The sequence below is a fragment of the Orcinus orca genome, chromosome 1 (genome assembly GCF_937001465.1).
Source record: "Orcinus orca chromosome 1, mOrcOrc1.1, whole genome shotgun sequence".
NCBI classification, from domain to species: domain Eukaryota; kingdom Metazoa; phylum Chordata; class Mammalia; order Artiodactyla; family Delphinidae; genus Orcinus; species Orcinus orca.
The window spans coordinates 191,159,005-191,177,566 of record NC_064559.1 but is presented as its reverse complement, the minus strand read 5'-3'; the positions used below and the strand labels follow the sequence as shown (position 1 = coordinate 191,177,566).

General features: G+C 41.4%; 2 protein-coding genes across 4 annotated transcripts in view; both read left to right on the top strand.

The window, feature by feature from the left end:
• The window catches only part of FAM76A (family with sequence similarity 76 member A), a 28,179-nt gene extending 18,466 nt beyond the window's left edge, over positions 1-9,713 (top strand). For both annotated transcript variants that reach the window (XM_004266603.4, XM_004266602.3), the window contains 3 exons: positions 4,031-4,166; positions 6,808-6,909; positions 7,434-9,713. In XM_004266603.4, coding sequence (XP_004266651.1) covers positions 4,031-4,166; positions 6,808-6,909; positions 7,434-7,520 — 325 coding nt within the window. In that variant the 3' untranslated portion in view covers positions 7,521-9,713. The remainder of the gene's footprint in view (positions 1-4,030; positions 4,167-6,807; positions 6,910-7,433) is intronic.
• Positions 9,714-18,194: 8,481 nt separating this feature from the next.
• The window catches only part of STX12 (syntaxin 12), a 33,947-nt gene continuing 33,579 nt past the window's right edge, over positions 18,195-18,562 (top strand). Inside the window, exon 1 of one of the 2 annotated variants that reach the window (XM_033422444.2) lies at positions 18,195-18,457. In XM_033422444.2, the coding sequence (XP_033278335.1) occupies positions 18,340-18,457 (118 nt within the window). In that variant the 5' untranslated portion in view covers positions 18,195-18,339. The remainder of the gene's footprint in view (positions 18,458-18,562) is intronic. The other variant, XM_004266601.3, reaches the window with a different exon arrangement.

Here is an 18,562-nt window from a genome sequence, read left to right as displayed (position 1 = left end):
ACTGATAGGGAGGCAGCTTTTGGCTCAACCTGAGGAAAGATGTTCTCTTAAGCTTTTGGAAAAGACAAGAAGCTTCCTGGAGAAATAGTGAGTTCCCTGTCTTTGGAGGTATTTAGAAAGAGACTGGATTTGATTTTCTGCCTTGGTAACCTAGCCATCTGTTTTCATTTTGATACCCAGCAGTTCTTATTAATCAGGAGTTACAGAGTTAGAGGTCAGGACCTAACACAAGAAAGACACAACTAGTTTTGTCAACGATTTATTGGTATAGGAAGACTCCTCCCTCAAGAAGCAGGTAGAGCCAAAGCAATCTTGAGAATGAAGAACAAAGTTGGAGGTGTCATGCTTTCTGATTTCAAACTGTACTACAAATCTGCAGCAATCAAAACAGTATGGGATTGGCACAAAAACAGACACATGGACTGATGGAACAGAATAGAGAGCCCAGAAATAAACCCACACTTATATGAGCAATTAATCTGCAACAAAAGAGGCAAGAATATACAGTGGGGAAAAGACAGCCTTTTCACTAAATGGTGTTGGGAAAATTAGACAGCTACATGCAAAAGAATCAAACTGGACTACTTTCTCACACTACTTACAAAAATAACTCAAAATAGATTAAAGACTTAAATGTAAGACCTGAAAACATTAAAATCCTAGAAGAAAACATTGACAGTATGCTCTTTGACATTGGTCTTAGCAACGTTTTTTGGATATGAATCCTCAGGCAAGGGAAACAAAAGCAAAAGTAAACAAATAGGACTACCTCAGACTAAAAAGCTTTTGCACAATGAAGGAAACTATCCATAAGATGAAAAGGCAACCCACTGAATGGGAGAAGATATTTGCAAACGATATATCCGATAAGGGGTTAATATCCAAAATGTACAAAAAAATCATATATCTCAACATCAAAAAAGCAAACAGTTCTATTTAAAAATGGGCAGAGGGGACTTCCCTGGTGGTGCACTGGTTAAGAATCAGCCTGGCAATGCAGGGGACATGGGTTCAAGCCCTGGTCTAGGAAGATCCCACATGCCGTGGAGCAACTAAGCCCATGCACAACTACTGAACCTGCACTCTAGAGCCCGCGAGCCACAGCTACTGAGCCCGTGTGCCACAACTACTGAAGCCCGCCCGCCACAGAGCCTGTGTTCCACAACAAGAAAAGCCACCGCAATGAGAAGCCCACGCACCGCAACTAAGAGTAGCCCCCACTTGACACAACTAGAGAAAGCCCGCACGCAGCAACGAAGACCCAGTGCAGCCATAAATAAATAAAGTTTATCAAAAAAAATAAAATGAGCCAAGGGCCTGAATAGATGTTTTTCCAAAGAAGACATACAGTCACATGAAAAAATGTTCAACATCACTAATCATCAGGGAAATGCAAATCAAAACCACAATGAGATACCACCTCACACCTGTCAGAATGGCTATCAAAAAGACAACAAACAACAAGCGTTGATGAGGATGTGGAGAAAATAGAACCTTGTGCACTGTTGGTGGGATTGTAAGTTGGTGCAGCCACTAGTATGGAGGTTCCTCAAAGAATTAAAAATAGTACTGCCGCATGATCCAGCAATTTCACTTCTAAGTATTTATCCAAAGAAAACAAAAATACTAATTCAAAAAGATAGGGCTTCCCTGGTGGCGCAGTGGTTGAGAGTCCGCCTGCCGATGCAGGGGACACAGGTTTGTGCCCCGGTCTAGGAAGATCCCACATGCCACGGAGCGGCTGGGCCTGTGAGCCGTGGCCGCTGAGCCTGCGCGTCCAGAGCCTGTGCTCCACAACGGGAGAGGCCACAACGGTGAGAGGCCCGCATACCGCAAAACAAAAACAAAAACAAAAACAACAAAAAGATATATAGACCCCAATGTTCATTGTAGCATTAGTTACAATAGCCAAGATAATGAAAGCTACCTAAGTGACCATTAATAGACAAATGGATAAAGAAGCTATGATGTGTGTGTGTGTGTATGTATACACACACACACACACACACACACACACACACACACACAGTGGAATATTACTCATCCATAAAAAATGAAATCTTGCTGTTTGCAACAACATGGATGGATCTAGAGGGTATTATGCTAAATGAAATAAGTTGGAGAAAGACCAGTACTGCATGATCTCACGTATATGTGAATCTAAAAAACAAAGCAAAATGAAAACATGCTCATAGGTACAGAGAACAAACAGGTAGTTGTCAGAAGGGTGGGGGTGGGGGATGGGCAAAATAGGTTGAAGGAGATTAAGAGGTATAGACCTCCAGTTATATAATCAGTAAGTCATGGAGATGTAATATACAGCATAAAGAATATGGTCAATAATATAATGTTATATGGGGACAGATGTTTACTAGACTTCCGGTGATCATGATATATGCAAATGTCAAATCATTATGTATGAAACTAACATAATATTGTACGTCAACTATATTTCAGTTTAAAAAAAAGAAGAAGCAGGTAGAGCAGAGTATTAGGAGCTGTGAGGACAAGAAGAAGTTATTTATACTAGCCCATTACTCTATTTCATTTGTTGCTCTGCTTATGGGTTTACCTAGATTCTGTTGGGTTGAGGGAAGACAGTCCCTTGGTGAGCATGAAAACCGGTGGAGACAATGATGGGTCCTTTCAATATTTTCTCCTGCATGCCTTGTTTTATTATTTTACATTTACTTTTTGTTACCCAGTAATTCTGCATGTTTATCAGTTAGAAAAGCAGTGATCCATTCTTCCTCTGACATTCTTCTCATATGCTTCGTGTAGACAGAGGGGGAATATTCTTATCAATGGAGTGTGTCTTCCCATTCTAGCCATAGAAATGTTTGACTTGGTAACTATGAGGAGGTTTGTCCAGTGGTTCACCTTGTTATTTGGAGTTTCTACCTGTGTAGAGAATTATTAGTTATTAGATGTTGTTTAAGATGTAGGAAAGAACCAACAGCAGGGGGTCTCTAGAGTAGTCGCTATATTGATATAGGGAGTTGGGAATCAGTATTGCAGTATCTGTTAGGAGAAACAGGTTTGTGTTTTACTTTAAAGGTTGCCCTGGGAAAAGTAAAGAGCTTCCTTTGGGAAGTCTGTAGAGAAGGGCAGGATTTGACTCTCTTGGCCATGATTCCTTAACTTGTTTGGGTCTAAGACACCTCTGACCAGCCTTAGAAAGCTATGGATCCTCACCCTAGAAACCATCCATTGTATGTATACATAGAATTGTACATACAATTTCAGAGCTTTACAGATTCCCTGAACGTGTCCTGGTTACTCTACTAAAAGGATGGAGTTCACCTGGCACTTTGACAGAGTGTAGTGCTCAGAGACTATTACTGGGAGGAATCTGTTGAAAACCCCAGGTTGTGGTGTGGCTTTGCAGTTTGCCACCTCTTTGTTCTTTTCCTAACTAAATATTGCAGAATTCTTGATATTGGAAGTGACAATGAATAGGCCAGTTGTAGTGGGGGAAGTTGGCTTCTTTCCTATTAATTTCATCTTCTTTCTATCACTTTTTAAAAAAGACTGACTGCTCCTGGGGCAGAACACAGCAGCTGCACCACATCGTGGGCTTTGGAGCAGAAAACAGAGTCAAAAACTCTATGGGTAGCTTTAAAGAAAAACGCATGAACTTACAATTGATAATTTATCCAGATTCTAGGGAAATTATCTAATCACAAAAAAATTATGACTCTCACCCATAAATAATCGGAGATCTTCAGTGAACCTGGGACAGAATATCCTTGGCTCTTGTGAGAAGGCATTTATTTTAGTCCTGAATGTGAGCAAAGGTGCTGCAGGAATGCTATGGGTTGTGGCTTTGGTTGGTATAATTATCTGATGGCTACCTTACCTTACAGTTTAGCAAATACTCTCAAGTCAGGTGTGTATTTTGCTTGATGCTGGGAATTCAAGTAGTTGCTCCTGCTCTTGCACTTGCAGTCAAGTGGCCTACGATGTGTACTCAGGTAGAAAAAAGTTTATCAATCCAACTGATTTTCTCCCCCTCCATTTTTCCACTCAGCTTTTCCCCAGACCTGGCTCTGGACTCACCAGGCACTGACCACTTTGTCATCATTGCCCAACTGAAGGAAGAAGTAGCCACTCTAAAGAAGATGCTGCATCAAAAGGATCAAATGATTTTAGAGAAAGAGAAGAAGGTACTGTTTAGTTAGTGCTTCCCAGGTCAGAATGAGACAGGCGGGTAAGATATGTGGTGCAGGGCATGATGCTGTTTTTTTGTTTTTTATAAATTTATTTATTTATCTTTGGCTGCGTTGGGTCTTCGTTGCTGTGCACGGGCTTTCTCTAGTTGCGGTGAGCGGGGGCTACTCTTTGTTGCGGTACATGGGCTTCTCATTGCGGTGGCTTCTCTCCTGTTGTGCGGTTTCTCTCTTGCACCTGGGCTTCAGTAGTTGTGGCATATGGACTCAGTAGTTGTGGCTCGCAGGCTCTAGAACGCAGGCTCTCAGTATTTGTGGCGCATGGGCTTAGTTGCTCCGTGGCATGTGGGATCTTCCCGGACCAGGGCTCGAACCTGTGTCCCCTGCATTGGCAGGCGGATTCTTAACCACTGTGCCACCAGGGAAGTCCCAAAAGTTGATTTTTCTTTCTTGCATTTGGAGGAAGCTTCCACTTCTAAGGGAGGACCGATGTTGACCAAGCTTACAGAGATGATGTGTAAAACTATAATGTCTGCCTCTTAATTCACAACTATAATGTCTGTCTCTTAATATAACGGAGTACTACTCTTTTCAGCATAAGCTGTCTAGGAAGCTTGTAATCAGAGGGTGCTGAATGAGCACGGAGTTGAGACAAGAGGAAGTAGTTACATAATTGGAATTTTTAGTGCTCTCAGGCTAGGAGAACCTGATGCCTCCGTCTCTATTATTGGGATGGCTGTGTCCAGGGGACAGTAATACTCAAAATATGTGGACCAGGTCTCTCTCCTCCCTGGACAGTGTTCAGGTAGGCCTTCCTCTGTAACTGCATCACTTTGTTTCTATTGCTGATAACTCCCTTCCTGAGTGACCTACTCTTTGAGCTCATTAATATCTTCAGTAAAGCCTTACTCTGGTCTAAGAGCCATCTCCCCCTCTTTCGGGGAATTTTTTATGTCCTTGTTCTGATTCATATCTATTGTTTCTTATTTTCAGATTGTTAGAGAATATCTCATTTTTGCCTTAATATTTTAATAACAATAAAAATAATAGCTAACTTTTTTGGAGGCTTATTGTGTGCCTGACCCCATTCTAAGTGCTTATATATATTAACTCATTTATCCCCATAACAACACTTTGAGGTAGGAATTATTATTATCATCATTTCATAGATAAACAGTACCTTCAGTATTTTTCCCCTTAGGGTTCCAGTCCCTTCCTCTAGCTCTGTTTTCTTCCGGAGGCTGTTATGTTGTTTTGCACTGTGTTCGGAATGCTATGATTCATTCTGAATGGCTAACAAAGACATTTATAATGTTAAAATCTTTACGTGCATTCTTTGCATCTGATTTCTACCTCATCTTACAAATGAGGAAGTGGACCCAAGAGGATTAAACAACCAAATTAAATGTCCGAATCACACAGCTGATAAATGACAGAACAAAGGAATGAACCCAAATCTTCCTGACCCTACTGTGCTGTGTTTCTACTCTGCCAGAAAGGTGGAGATTCATGGGAAGAGACCAATATTCTTTCCAATTTACTACATGACTGTCAGATGAAAGCAGACCCAAGTATATTTTCTTCATGAACTAGATCAGAATGACACATAAAAGGATTTTTGCAAAATGGAGACAAAATGAACCCTTGTTTCTAGTGCTTTGCAGTTGCGGGATCTTAGTTCCCTCACCAGGGATTGAACCTGGTCCAGGGCAGGGAAAGCGCTGAGTCCTAACCACTGGACCGCCAGGGAATTCCCACAAAGTTAGGGTTTTAGAAAGAGCAAAAACAAGTAGTAGATTATTTCCCATAACTTTCAGGATCAAGGTCACACTCTTGGGTTGGAACACAGGCTCTTCCACATCATGCCTGCCTATCAGTAGCCTCATCTCCTGACACTCTCTTCAGTCATTTGAACACGCTCTCAATTATCTCGCACTCTGCCTGTGCCCATACTGTTCCCTTTGCTCGGATGCCCTTTTCCTTACCTCATCTGCCAGTTGCTGCTTGTACCTCAAAACTCAGCTCACACATCACTTCTCTGATTTAGATACCTCTTCTCTGTGTTCCTTGAATAGCATAGTCAATAGAAGGCCTGGAGTTTGAATTCTAGCTCTGCTACTTGCTAACATGTATGATCTTGGCCACTTTACTTAACCTTTTCTAAGGCTTTGATGTTCCCATCTATAAAATGGGAAGAATAACATTACTGCCCCACAGGGTTGTCATAGGATTGAATGAAATAATATAATCAAACAGTTTGCCTGGAACAAGGTAAAAATTCAGTAAATGGCAGCAGCTGTTATTCTCATGGCTTCTCTCAAACTGTCAGTCATATTTGTTATAATCACTGATTTATTTGGAGGTATTTGAAAGATTATTGCATATATTAAATACATGAAATATCTAAAACCTTCTAGTAAGTGGTTAAGTATCAAACATGCTATTTCAGGATTTTGTGTAATTTTCAGGAAATCATTAGAAAAAATAGGATACACAGTTCCCTGGCTTTGATTTAGGTATGAATCTTTAGGAGAGCCCTGGATTTCATTAATTTGGGGGACCATTTAGCACTCTGGTACCAAACCATTTCTCATTGCACAGAGATTTCTTCTGGTCACTCTGCCTTTTTTTCCCTCAGATCACAGAGCTGAAGGCTGATTTTCAATACCAAGAATCTCAGATGAGAGCCAAAATGAACCAGATGGAGAAAACCCACAAAGAAGTTACAGAACAATTGCAGGTGACTCTTCCTATTTAATATGGTAACTCTGGTTTATTTAGCTGATGGTATTTTAAGTGATCATCTCTTAGATTTCTTTTTTCTCAGAGAATTAAATCACATTAATCCACCTTATAGATGTCTTTTAATATTTTCTCTTGGATGTGTTCTGATCTTTTTCTCTCAAAAACAGTGGAATTAATAAATGTATTCTTTGATTTTTGGGTAAACCAGATGTGATTCCAGATGTCTGAATTGTAAATTCTGTTTATCCAGCACATTAAGGCACTCCACAGTTCGTTTGTGTTGCATAAAGCATCCTTTTGTAATAGTGGATCCCAGGAGATTGAAGTACACTGATTAATCTCCAGCAAATACTTTCTTCCCTCTGAACCAAACCCTAGAGCTTTCTATTGTTTTCTGCCTCTAGAATTTGTTCACCTCTTCCTGACCTCTGCATTGTCTCCCTTAGCATCTGCATGAAAAACATAGCCTATCCTGCTAAAACGTCTTGTGTGCACTGATTTTTTTTTTTTTTTTAAAAGGCCAAAAACCGAGAACTCCTGAAGCAGGCAGCTGCCTTGTCCAAGAGCAAGAAGTCAGAGAAGTCAGGAGCTATAACCTCTCCATGAGAGACCACAAGGACGCTCCTGGCAATAGCAATGGATTCCTGGGTTAGGGTGGCAACGTAGCTGTTCTCTGGGAATTGCAAGCTTTCTTAAGAAATCTCTATTTTACTATAGTTATCCTTCTTTGTGCGATTGCAGTGGGGCTGAGTGGAAACACCTGGTTTGTGCTATATTATGACTGCATGCTTGAATGTTTGGGGTTTCAGGCTCTCTCTCTCTCTCTCTCCCACTCTCTCTCACTCTCCCTCACTCCCCTCTCTACCCCCAACCCTCCTCTCAGTACTACTGTCTCTCTGTCTGTCTCTATTTTGTTACTTTTTTATGTGTGTGTGGTGTTCACTGCTCAGTGTTATGTGCAGAATGGTTTGGTTTTTTTTGTTTGGTCCATCATGGCATCCTGCCATACCCATGAGCAAATAGTTGGCATTAATTACATATCACTGCCACCCTCTGAACTTTGAAAACTGCCACCTTAAGACTTGGTACAGTGGAAGAGAATTTTTCTCTCCAGTAAACCTTTTGCTTCAGGGTATACTCTTGGGTTTTTTTCCAGGTGTATTATGTACTTTGTACTATGTATAGCCAGAGTTTTATTTATTTTTTAAAAAAAGAAACTTTTTCTTGTTAAAGGAGTAATGGTAGCCTAGCGTGTTCTTCTTGTAAAAGTGATGCCTCTTAAAAAAAAGTCCTACTCTCTAGCGTTTAGTAAAAGAATCAGATCTTTTCTTTCTTGTTACCTTGGAGTCTTAAAAACTGATTGCTAAGGAGAAACAATTCAATATATAAGTATGGAGTTAAGTGCCTTTTGGAGGATTTCTTGGAAGACCATGTAAGAAGATACTTAAGGAAGGTAGCAAAGATTTGGGCAGTCTGTCTAAGTAAAGGCAGAAAGAAGGGTTGTCCAGGTTGTACTGGACACTTCTCTCCCCCACCCCTTTCTTGATTGTTTTACGTGACTGATTTTAAATTCTCACACTGCCACCTCTTTTTTAAAAAATGCCCTTTACTTATATCAGTTGTCATACTGGGCCATTTTCAGGTAACTTTTTTTTTTACATGATTCAAAATGGGATAATACTCAGACTACAGAGCATTTTGGAGGTTAGTATGAGCTGCTCAAGTATGGACTGTAAGTCCTGGGAGAATGATATCACTGTACCTTTTCCCCACTCCTCCTCACCCACCCCAGCCTGTACACTCCCTGCCTTTAATGGAAATGTGTTGAAAACAGCTGCTTCTCAAAAGCAGCTTGGCCGCAGCCTGAACTGTGTCCTGTTTTCCCTTCTTGACCCAATAGGCACATGGATTCTCTTTTCCAGGTGAGAGGATAGATTTGCATTTCTAGCTGTACTCTCAGGTCCTCTAGATGATGTTTGTGAAAGGAACTAGAGATGTGTAGTGTGCCATGAAACAGTAAAACCAGCTACCTTGGAATCATTGATGCAGGGGGTGGTACTAGAGTTAGAGGTAATCATAAGGGCAGATGACATTTGTACCTCAGTCTACCAAAAGTGTAGCAGTAAGTTTAACTTGCTAGGCATTTCCTAGGAGCGAATGCTTCTAATCTGTGAGCATTCTCACAAGTGGAGCCATGCACATAATTGGACAGAGATGTGGCAATGAGTGGCTTCCTTCTGGTAAGAGGAACAATGGACCATGTTACTTATCTATCACTCTAGTAGAGGATGTAATTTTCCCTTCTAAGCAAGGGAAATGGCAGTGCTAAACAGTTTTGTAACTTTTTGAATGAGAAACTTTTAGGTAAAGATAAACTGTCAGATAATATTTTCAGCTGCATTTACATTGACTATGGGGAAAAGATTGTGAAAAAAGTTACAGTCATCTTTTTTTTAATTTTAAAGACTTGAGAAATTCTGTTACGTGAAGTGACAATGTAAAAACACATTTAGTTTTATACTAAATCTTTTTTTAAGGTCTTGGCATTTAATATAAAGCAAATCCACACATTTTCTAACTTTCCACAAGTTCCAAAAAGGGAAGGAAGAAACCTCAGTCTTGAAATTTTGGTTTTTAAAAATCATGACACTGTTTTACCGTGAAATTGAGTAGCTAACTTTTGGTAACACCTTTTGTTTATTTGTATGTTTGTAATAATGGACCTTTTAAAACACAGGAATGTTTTGGTTTGTACAGACTTTGAAAAATGTGTGTTAATAAAAATTCATATTGACTTAAGTATAATTGTTTTTTTTTTTCATTTCTTGCTGGTTCACCAATAGACATATCCCATAATCCCCTTCAACCTAGAAAAGAGTCAGTTTGTCTTGCTTGTAGAATTTAAACAATTAAAAACCTAACAGTGCTAATAGGGAGTTTTGTGTCCATAAAATCATTCTCTTTCTTCTTTGAGTTTATTTATTCAGTTTAAGTGCTTGCTTTGTTATAAGCATTGGTAGGCAATGAGGATACAGCAGTGAAGACAATTGACAAAGTTACTCTCCTCATGAGGCTCCCATTTAATGGAATATTGGACTACACCATTGTTCCTTGATTTTATATTTACCATTATTACTCAAAATTAATACGGGATGAATCTTTGTAAGGTATGAGTGAAAGGTTTTTGAGATGTCATCTCAAGGAGAGGAATGTATTGGTTTGAAACATTGGTGCTAGTAGGTTTCTAAATAACAGGTGCCTTTCAGACATTATCACTGTCACATCCTGGTCATTCTATTCTATAGGTGCAATGACAACTTACTTTCTCTAAATAAAGATAGTTTTATAGGTGCTATGGTCTGAATGTTTATTGCCCCTCTCCTCTCCGCCAGATTCATATGTTGAGATCCTAACGCCTAGAGATGGTAGTGTTAGGAGGTGAGGACTTTAGGAGGGGGCTTAGGTTCTGCCCTCATGAATGGGATTAGTGCCCTCATAAAGGATGCTCCAAATAAATCCCTTGCCCCTTCTACCATATGCCAGCTATGAATCTGGAAGAGGGCCTTCATCAGAATGCTGACCCCTTGATCTTGAACCTCCCAGCTGCCAGAAATGTGAAAAATAAATTTCTGTTGTTTATAAGCTACCCAGTCTGTGATATGTTGTTATAGCAGCCCAAACAGACTACAACAGTAGGTTATGTTTATGACCGCATTTATTGTGTGAATTACCTTAATTTACCCATTTACACAGCCGTATGAACGGCTGTAGGGGAAGGATATAGTATAAACAGAGAAAGATATCTAGTTCTTCAGGAAGTTCTTCAACCACTCTAACTAACCTTAAAAGCAACTTAGCAGGATTTTGGTTGCATCCTTTTCAGTTTAAGACCGTATGTTACCTGCAGTATAGCTATCTTCAGCTAACGGTCAGTTCGAGGATTTGGGGGGAGGGGCCGTTTTCGGGAAGGTCCAAACTGTCAGGACCTACAGAGTGTTGTGGTTATTATTCCTGCATAACAAATTACCCCCAAATTTAGGTGTTTTGTTTTTGTTTTGTTTTTTGGCTGTGCCGGGGGCTTGCGGGATCTTAGCTCCCTGACCAAGGCAGTGAAAGCACTGAGTCCTAACCACTGGACCGCCAGGGAACTCCCCAAAATTTAGTGTTTGAAAACAACCATTTTAATATGCCCACAAACTCTGTTGATCAAGAATTTGGACAGGGCACTGTGGGGACGACTGGTCTTTGTTCTTTAATGTCTGGGTCCTCAGCTGGGAAGATTCAAAAGCTGAAGGAAACTTATTGGAACTGAAATCATCTCTCTGAAGGCTCTTCTTACTTGTGTATCTAGTGCCTGGACTGAGATGACAAAGTCTAGTAATGCTGACTGAAGCACCTATGTAGGGCTCCTCCATATATACCTTGCCTTCTCCAGCATGATGGGCTCAAGGTAATCAGACTTCTTCCATGGTGGATCAAGACTCCAAGCACAAGTGAACAAATCTGAAGCTGTGTTTCATCATCTGACCTGTCCTCAGAAGTCACATTACCTCACTTCTGCAGCATTTTATTGGTCAAAGCAGTCAGGAGTCCATGCAGACTCAAGGGGAGGGGACATAGATCCCTTCTCTTGATGAGAAGGTGACAAAGTAGAAGAGCATGTGGGATGGAAGCTACTGTGGAGGCTATTTTAAAAAATATAATCTGCCAGACTTCCCTGGTGGCGCAGTGGTTAAGAATGCGCCTGCCAATGCAGGGGACACGGGTTTGAGCCCTGGTCCGGGAAGATCCCACATGCTGTGGAGCAACTAAGCCCGTGTGCCACAACTACTGAGCCTGCTCTCTAGAGCCCGCGAGCCACAACTACTGAGCCCATGCTCCACAACTACTGAAGCCCGTGTGCCTAGAGCCTGAGCTCCGGAACAAGAGAAGCCACCACAATGAGAAGGCCACGCACCACAGCGAAGAGAAGCCCCTGCTCGCCGCAACTAGAGAGAGCCTGCACGCAGCAGCAAAGACCCAACAACGGAGACCCGACGCAGCCAAAAATAAATAAATAAATTTATTTAAAAATATATATATATAAAATCTGCCACATAGAGAATGGATTTTGGAAACAAACCGAATTTAAGAGAACAAGGCACAAGGCAGAAGCTGCAATGACTTTCATGGCCTACCTTTGGATGTCACACTGCATCATTTCTGCAATACCCTATTGGTTACAGAGGACAAATTACACTGGACTTCCCTGGTGGCACGGTGGTTAAGAATCCGCCTGCCAATGAAGGGCACACGGGTTCGAGTCCTGGTCCGGGAATATCCCACAAGCCATGGGGCAACTAAGCCCATGCGCCACAACTACTGAGCCTACATGCCCCAACTACTGAAGCCCGTGCGCCTAGAGCCTGTGCTCCGCAGCAAGAGAAGCCACCACAATGAGAAGCCCGCGCACTGCAACAAAGAGTAACACCCGCTCGCTGCAACTAGAGAAAGCCTGCACACAGCAACAAAGACCCAACACAACCAAAAATAAGTAAATAAATTTTTTTAAAAATTACTGACACTATTCAATGTGGAATGGGACTACCCATGTGCATTCACATCAGGAGGCAGAACCACTGGGGTCCATCTTGGAGACTGGCTACCACATTGACCTTTGACCAATAAGATTGATTAACAACTATGTGAATCTCTGGATTTTGAAGGCAGGAATGACAGTTGGCATTTGGGGGAAAGGAGTTCATATTTCCTAGTTATGACTGGAGTCAAATAACCACTTTGCCTGCCAGTGCTTGTCAGGCTGTCACTGAAGCAGATGATCAACTCTACTTGAAAAGTGAGACTGTGTCAGGCTGTGGTTAGCTCTAAAGTCAGACTGCCTGTGTGTGAGTTCTATCTCTACTTAGGGTTGTTGTGAGGATTAAATAATGTATGTAGAAGTCTCTAAAACAGTGCTTGGCCCATAGTATGCACTCGATTTTTTAAGCTATTATTATCACAGAATCTACATTTTCTGTTTCTTGAGAGAGAAAACAGTGACAAAATAGAGTGAACATATATGTTCACTTTTTAAAAATTTATTTTATTTATTTAAACTTTTTTGGCTGCATTGGGTCTTCGTTGCAGTGCACGGGCCTTCTCCAGTTGCGGCAAGTGGGGGCTACTCTTTGTTGCAGTGCGCAGTCTCCTCATTGCGGTGGCTTCTCTTGTCGCGGAGCACGGGCTCTAGGTGTGCGGGCTTCAGTAGTTGTGGCACGCGGGCTCAGTAATTGTGGCTCGCAGGCTCAGTAGTTGTGGCACACGGGCTTAGTTGCTCCGCAGCATGTGGGATCTTCCTGTCCCAGGGCTTGAACCCGTGTCCCCTGCATTGGCAGGCGGACTCCCAACCACTGCGCCACCAGGGAAGCCCTGTTCACTTGTTTTTTGTTTCCAAAGTTACTTTATCTCCAGATCACTTTATCCCCAGATTCATGCAAGACACAACTTTTATATCTTTTTTTCAACTCCACATTACCCACCTCATGCGTGCCACTTCATTACACTGATCCTTAGAGTGCCATTTTTCTTTACGTTTAATAAGATATAACTTGCATATGGTAAAATTTATCCTTCTCAGTGTATAGATCAAAAAGATTTTGATGGATGTATGCAGTTGTGTAGTCACCACAATCAAGACATGGAACATTTCCATCAGCACAAAAACTTCCCTTGTGCCCCTTGGCAGTCAGTTCCCTCCCCCAGCTCCAGGCCCTGGCAACCATTAATCTGATTTATATCCTTATAGCCTTGCCTCTTCCAGAATGTCATATAAATGGAATCAAACAGTATGTAGACTTTCATGTCTGACTTCTTTCATTTAGCATATGCATTTGAGATTCATCCACGTGGTTTCACGTCTCAGTAAATTTATTCCGTGTTTCAGTAGTTTGTTCCTTCTTATAGCTGAAAAGTTTTCCATTGATAGATGTACCACAATTTGTTTATCTATTCAGCAGCTGACGGATATTTGAGTTATTTCTAATTTTTGGTTACTATGAATAAAGCTAACACATTTGCATATATATCTTTATATGAACATGTGCTTTCATTTCTCTTGGGTAAATACCTGGCACTGGGATTGCTGGATTGCGTGATAAATTTATGTTTAATTTCCTAAGAAACTGACAAACTTTTCCAAGTGGTTGTACAAGTTTGCATTCCCACTGGCAATATATGATGAGTGCTAATTTTAACACAGTCTTCTTTGCAAACTTCTTTGAATTTCTCCACTGATTCTTCCCTACATTTCCCAGAAAGCTTGTTATATTGGTGATAATGATACTTTATTTTTAAAATATGAGATGTATTTACTGAAGTGTAGCATATATACAGAAGAGGACACACATCACAAATGTATGACTTGATGAATTTTCACAAAGTAAACACAGTTATATAATCACCATCCGGATCAAGAAAGACTGCTACCAGCACCCTAGCCCATCTCATGTGCCCATTCCTAGTCACTCCCTCTCTTCCTCAAAACTGAGAGTTCCATGGTGGCCTAATGCTTAGGATTCCAGGTTTTCATTGCCGTGGCCCGGGTTCAATCCCTGGTCGGGGAACTGAGATCCTGTATAGCTGCACAGCAAGGCAAAAAACCAAACAAAACCAAAAAACTAACTACATGCTACTCTGAATTTTAATAATATAGATTCATCTTGCTGGTTTTGAACCTAATAAATATGGGATAATACAGAGTGTACTCATCTTTGTCTGCTTCTTTTGCTAGACGTTATGTTGGACAAGGTCACCCACATTGCTCACATAGCAGTGGGCCATGAATTTTCATGCTCTATGATACTACAACTTATCCATCCTACTGTCGATGTACATTTGGGCTGTTTCCAGTTTGGAACTTGTAAAAATAAATGCTGCTCAGGCCATCTTCATAATAGCTTCGAACTGGAAACTATCCAAATGCCCATAAATAAGAGAATGGATAATCAAATTGTAGTAAGATCATATGATAAAATACTACTCAGCAATAAAGACCAAACCACTGACATATGCAATATCATGGATAAATCTCAAAAACATTATGTTAATTGAAATAAGCCAACACTAAAGAATACATAACGTATGATCTCTTCTTGATGGAGCCTGAGAATAGGCAAAACTAATCTGTAATGATAAAAATCAGACAGTGATTTCTGGGGATGAGGAGAATTGATTAGAAAGGAACACAGCCTGGACTTCCCTGGTGGCGCAGTGGTTAAGAATCCAACTGCCAATGCAGGGGACACGGGGTCGAGCCCTGGTCCAGGAAGATCCCATATGCCGCGGAGCAACTAAGCCCGTGTGCCACAACTACTGAGCCTGCTCTCTAGAGCCCGCGAGCCACAACTACTGAGCCCATGTGCCACAACTACTGAAGCCTGCGCACCTAGAGCCCATGCTCCACAACAAGAGAAGCCACTGCAATGAGAAGCCTGTGCACTGCGACGAAGAGTAGCTCCTGCTCGCCGCAACTAGAGAAGCCTGCGTGCAGCAACGAAGACCCAACAGAGCCAAAAATAAATAAATTTAAATAAATAAATAAAAATAAAAAAGACATTGGTGACTTACAAAAGAAAAGCATCTCTTAAAAGAAAAAAAAGAAAGGAACACAGCCTGAGGAAACTTCCTTGGGTAACAGTGAAAGTGTTTTATTTCTCAGTTTGGATGGTTGTCATGTGGGTATATACAAATGTCAAAATTCATTGAAATGAACACTTAATACCTGTGTACTCTATTGTGTGTTAATTATGATGAAATAAAAATTAATACAGAGAAATGCTGCTTAGTCGTAAAAAATGCTGTCATGAACTTTCCGATACTTGGTTTTTGGAACACATATGGATGCACATCTGTTGAGTATACAGGTAGGAGTAGAATTGCTGGGTCATAGAATATGTATGAATCATGGCTCTGCAATTTAATAGCTGGATGACATTGGGCAAGTGCCCAGAACCTCTAGAGAACACCAGTTTCCTTATCTGTTACCAAGGAGCTAATCTCACCTTGATGGGTTCGAACCATGAAAACTGTTTTTGTCAGTTAGCAAAAAGACATAATGTTGAGAAACCTCATTTTCTAAAAGGACTGCTTTTTCAGAAAATTTGCTATTTGAAATATCAGTAAGAACGGAATATTCCACTCTCGCCTGGAGGATCTGAGTAACTTTGACACAGAGAAGCAGCCTCAATTTCCAACCCAGGTGCAGAGCTTCAGATAAGGGGTTTCCAGATACAGCATTCCACATTTATCTTCACGCTGTAGTTTCCAAGGAAACAGGATTCTGAATCTTCTTGTTAGCTCAGGCCTGATGATAATCCCTTTACACATAGCCTGGTGTGCTTTGAGGCTATCAAAAACACTGCTTCTTTTAAATTTTACCTACACTCCATCTTTCCAAATCCTGGAATAATTCTATCTCTCCTGTGCTTGGTGAGATACCCCATGATTCCTCTGGTGTGTAGTCCCCCTTGCAGCAGTAAGTTAATAAACCTAACTTTGTCAGACCATATAAAGATAAAGCCACTTTATCAGATGGGCTTTATCTTGGGTATTACCAATAACTTCGTAAAATGTGTTCACATTACCTGGATGGACATTAAGAAATGATAGTTATTTTTTATTATTCATGTATAAATTCAATATATGTTCATTTGACATCTAGTATTTGCGAGGCACAAATGTATTGCTATGAGAGATAGCACAAGATAGCCATGGCACAGATGGAAAACCACTTTTTATTTTAGCTGGAGAAAGAAACCAACAATAACAACCACCACTATGTTTTCAATCCTAGGAGAAAAATACCTTTACTGAACTTCACTTTAAATAGAATCAAATGTAAATGAAAACATTCTCAAGACTATTTTATAGGTAAAAAAGTACAATGTACACGATTTACTATAAGATAGGACATAAAACTATGGATTCTAAGAAATCATATGGTTTTAATAACCAGAATGAGAGGACCCAAATGTCGTCTGACCTTTTCTAAAGAGAAAAAATTGCTCTTATAAACGCTCCAACGAAAAATAGAGACAGCATTGCTTACAAAAGCTCTAAGGCTGAATGCAGGCTCATTCACCCATTTAGGGTCCCCTCCTACACAGGCAAGCAGCTTCCTCTCTTGGTCATTCCCCAGAGATTGCAAAGCAGACTGGAGTGAAGTGGGGTGGAGAATACAGGAAACAAACACTGCCAGTTCCCCTTCACTTCTCTCTATCTTGATCTCCTCCCAAAGCAAAATCCTACTCTTGTCTTTCCATCTAACATACGCTCACAAAATGCAGTCTTCTATGGGAACATTGAGGTCATACACTCCAAATTACTTAAGAGAATGATTTTAAAAATTTGACAGTCTAGTTCTCCAAGAAATCCTGGTTTGGGATATAGATGAAGAAGTTATTTGGGAGGGATTTAGATGGAGAATGAATTTGGTAATATGAGAATGCGTTTTAGGGACATAGCAAGATGAAAATACAATTAGCTTAGTGTTTGGGTTTTGCAGTCAAATCTCAGAAAAACAAATTAACCTCTATGGTCTTAACTTTCTCAACTGTAAAAGGGAAAATAATAATGCTTGCTCTGTCGAGTTACTTTACTTCAACATTAAAAAAAATCGATTGTCCGTTATCTAGTCTGAAGGTAAAAATATAGTTAGAACATCGTCCCTTGCTGTGAAAGAGCTTATGAACAACTGAATTGCAGTGAGGGGATCACAAATAATACGTGCTCAAGAAATCTTATTATTATCATTTTATTGTTTAGACTAGAAGAGGGGTGGAGGGAGAAATGAAAGTAATTTGTAAACCATAAAAGTGCACTCCAATAAAGATGTAAAAAAAAAAAAAAAAAAAAAAAGTGCTCCACAAATCCTAACAAAGCCCTAGAGGATGGAAGCAGAGTGAGGAATTTCAGGAGTTTGGTTACGGATCTGGGTTTCAAGGCTGTCGAATTCTCCATATTTGGGCCTGAATGCTCAGAATAGAACAGAATAGGATGTTAGGGCTGAGATCATCTGGTACAATTTTATGCTAATCGAAAAATTCTTGCCTTCTGTCACCGTGCCCTGGCGATAAACAACACCGCCACCTCAGATTCTCCAATCCGAGCCCCAATGGTATGATGTCATCGCCCCGCCCCGCATCCCCAAGCTCCAGGGCGTCACGTCTCTAAGCTACCGTGCCTACACCAGTTCCAGAGGCGCCTGCGCAATGTGGGGGAGCCAGGGCGGACGTGTGCGCGCTGCGAGGGGGCGGGGCTAGCGCTCACGCAGCTTTAGCCCCTTCCCCGCCCTTTCTCTTCCCGGTTTCCCTGTCAGCCTGCTGGTCGGGTCTGGCGGCTGCTTCCGGTAGGAGCGCGGTGCAGGGCGAGTCGGTCTCGGCTCCTCGTCATGTCCTACGGTCCCTTAGATATGTACCGGAACCCGGGGGCCTCGGGGCCCCCGCTCCGGGACTTCAACAGCATCATCCAGACGTGCAGCGGCAACATCCAGCGGATCAGCCAAGCCAGTGAGCCGGGGTACCGGGCTGGGGGGCGGGGGCCGTCCCGGGGACAGGCCCGGGTGGGGCTGCCGGGACGCGGAGCCCGGCTAGGGCTGCGGCCAGGGCCACACC